At 41.9% G+C, this 2917-nt stretch overlaps 1 protein-coding gene across 1 annotated transcript; it reads left to right on the forward strand.

The window, feature by feature from the left end:
- Positions 1 to 717: 717 nt before the first annotated feature.
- Positions 718 to 2095, forward strand: LOC311293403 (myosin light polypeptide 6). Its single transcript, XM_084413642.1, has one exon. It carries the CDS (start codon positions 785 to 787, stop codon positions 1394 to 1396), a length of 612 nt encoding a protein of 203 aa, XP_084269768.1. The 5' UTR covers positions 718 to 784; the 3' UTR covers positions 1397 to 2095.
- Positions 2096 to 2917: the final 822 nt, after the last annotated feature.

Genomic DNA, 2917 nt, shown 5'->3' on the forward strand with positions numbered 1-2917 from the left:
TAACATCATGATTTTCTGTAGAGCTGCTTTGAAACAGTGTGTATTGAGGAATTGACTTGCTTGTCACATTTGACTACTGTAAGTGGATTGATGACAGAATTCAGTGTTACAAACCAATCCAGTAAGGACATTTGCTGCTTGTATACACTCAGATGGCCAAACCAAACACATTCCTCCTTATATCTCAGGCCTTACACAGCTTGTTGTTAAAGTCCAGCTGTCACACACTCCCTCAATATACTAACTGTTGTTATATTTGGCCTAGAATTGATCCTCGGATTAAATAAGATACAGGTAACAATATACTTGAAATTGTTAAGTTTTACTTGTTTGGTAAAAAAACATTTAATTTAGCCTTATAGCTAGCATTATATTGCAGGAGTACAGACCGACAGTGATTATATCTAAATATGTGAACATATTCTGACACGCATCCGATGTTTCAGGAGATTCAGGATTGAGAATGCTTGGATGGTTGGTTGTTAATACAGGCATTGCTCATGAATGAGATGTTCAGTCTGTGTAAACCCAGGGCTTTGAAAGGAGTCTCTCTGTCACTACCAGTGGCAGCTGGGAACAATAGCTCATTGTTGACGCCCAGGTCTATTTTGGATTTCTTCCTTTTATAGTGTGTTATAGGACCTGCTTGTCAGGCTGATCTCTCCTCCCTGGGGTCAAATGATATAAAAGCTTTAACCGACAATCTGCCCTGAGCTGCTCCCTGCCATCCATTCTGCTGTTCTGACTCTCCCCACTCATCCAGGAGACTCCTCACATCAGCAACATGGCTCCCAAGAAAGTCGAGCCCAAGAAGCCAGAACCCAAGAAGGCTGAACCCAAGAAAGACGCCGCTCCGGCTCCAACGACCCCCAAACCGGCTCCTCCGCCAGAGCCCGAGGTTCCCATCGAGCCCGCATTCGATCCCAAGTCCATCACGCTGGAGTACAGCGCGGACCAGATCGAAGAGTTCAAAGAGGCATTTCAACTGTTCGACCGCACGCCGAAAGGAGAAATGAAGATTACGTACGCCCAGTGCGGGGACGTGATGCGAGCTTTGGGCCAGAACCCGACCAACGCCGATGTGCTGAAGGTCCTGGGAAAACCCAGACCGGAGGAAATGAACGCCAAGCTGGTGGACTTTGAGACCTTCTTGCCGATGCTGCAGCATATCTCCCGCTCGAAGGATCAGGGCAACTTTGAGGATTTTGTGGAAGGACTGAGAGTTTTTGACAAGGAGGGCAATGGGACCATCATGGGGGCCGAGCTTCGGCACGTTCTGGCCACGCTGGGAGAGCGGATGACCGAGGATGAGGTGGATCGACTGATGGCCGGACAAGAGGACGCCAACGGCTGCATCAATTACTCTTCATTTGTCAAACACATCCTGTCAGGTTGAACTGGATTGGACTGAATGGATGGTGTGGGTAAATAATCAGTGTGGGTGAAATAAGAAAGCTATTTATAATTTCATTTCCCTGAAATGTATCGGTCACATTGTTTGAATAATAGCATTTAAAATGTCAAACATTGCGTTTTCACAAACACTCTCTTCGCCTTTTTTTTTTTTTCTATACATTCTGACTCATGTGAATATGATGGCATATGTGTTATACAATAAAAACAAACAGACTGACATGGATTTTTTTTTTAAAGAAGGCACAAGATTGTCTACATTGTGCAATGGTGTTGGATGCTGTCAAGCTAAAAAAAAGGTGATTTATACTGTATTCCAAGTCTCCTGAAGCAATGGTTTTGTGTGAGGAATTGATGGAAATTGAATATTTGCCATAACTCTTCATTCTTGTTTACACAATTGAACACGTGGCCGATCAAGATGTGCCACACTAGCTTTGAAATCAAAGGCACACAAGAAAACTATTTATAATTTTATTTCCCTGAAATGTATCGTTCACATTGTTTGAATAATAACATTTAAAATGTCAAACATCACAGTGACGGTCTGCGTTTTCAAAAACACTCTCTTCGCCTACAAGACCTTTTTTTCTATACATTCTGACTCATGTGAAAATGTTTTGCAGATTTTGTCCAATGGCAAATGTGTTCAGTCACAAAACAATAAAAACAAACCGATTGGCATGGGCTTCACTTTATTTTTGTATAAAGAAGGCACAAGATTGTCTACATTGTGCAACGGGGTTGGATGCTGTCAAGCTCAAAACAATTTGATTTATACTGTATTCCAAGTCTTCTGAAGCAATGGTTTTGTGTGAGGAATAGATTGGATTTTTGCTCATTGTAAATTTCCTTCTGCTTTTAACTCTTATTCTTGTTCACACACATTAACACGTGGCCCATCAAGATGTGGCTTTGATATCAATGACACACAAGAACCAATATTATTTGATCTAATAGACATGGCTAAATATAGTGTTTGAAAGGAAAGTGACCTAGTTAATTATGGGCGAACTATTGCTTAAAGCTCCAATTTTAATGCAATTCAGTGGTTGCATGGTAATGAGGAAACACAACATTTGCTTCCACTGCCCCAAACCACTAGACGTCTGATCTTGACATATGGAAAGTCTACAATAGGAGAGAAAAAAAAGGTGCTCTGAGAATGTTCAATTAACAATCACTTGCAAGCATTTTGTATTAAAATGGGTCTCTGTGCTATTAGTACAATGACACATTCTTAATGAAGTTTTGATTCACTTCCATAATGAATCACATTTACCTCTTGATGTGAAAGCAGTCTTGCCGAACATAACTCATGCAGCAATCCTGAGCTTTTGAATCTGTGACCTTTTCCCACACAGCCTGCAGAGTCTGGGCTGCTTTTGAAGACATCTTGGGATTTCACTTTGATGAGGTATGGAGCTTCCCTCTCTATACGAAGGCCAGGCACATGGACTGTGTCCGTGCATCAATGGGAATGTAGGCTATGTAATCTCGGCTC

Source organism: Rutilus rutilus (assembly GCF_951802725.1).
Source record: "Rutilus rutilus genome assembly, chromosome: 7".
Taxonomy (NCBI): domain Eukaryota; kingdom Metazoa; phylum Chordata; class Actinopteri; order Cypriniformes; family Leuciscidae; genus Rutilus; species Rutilus rutilus.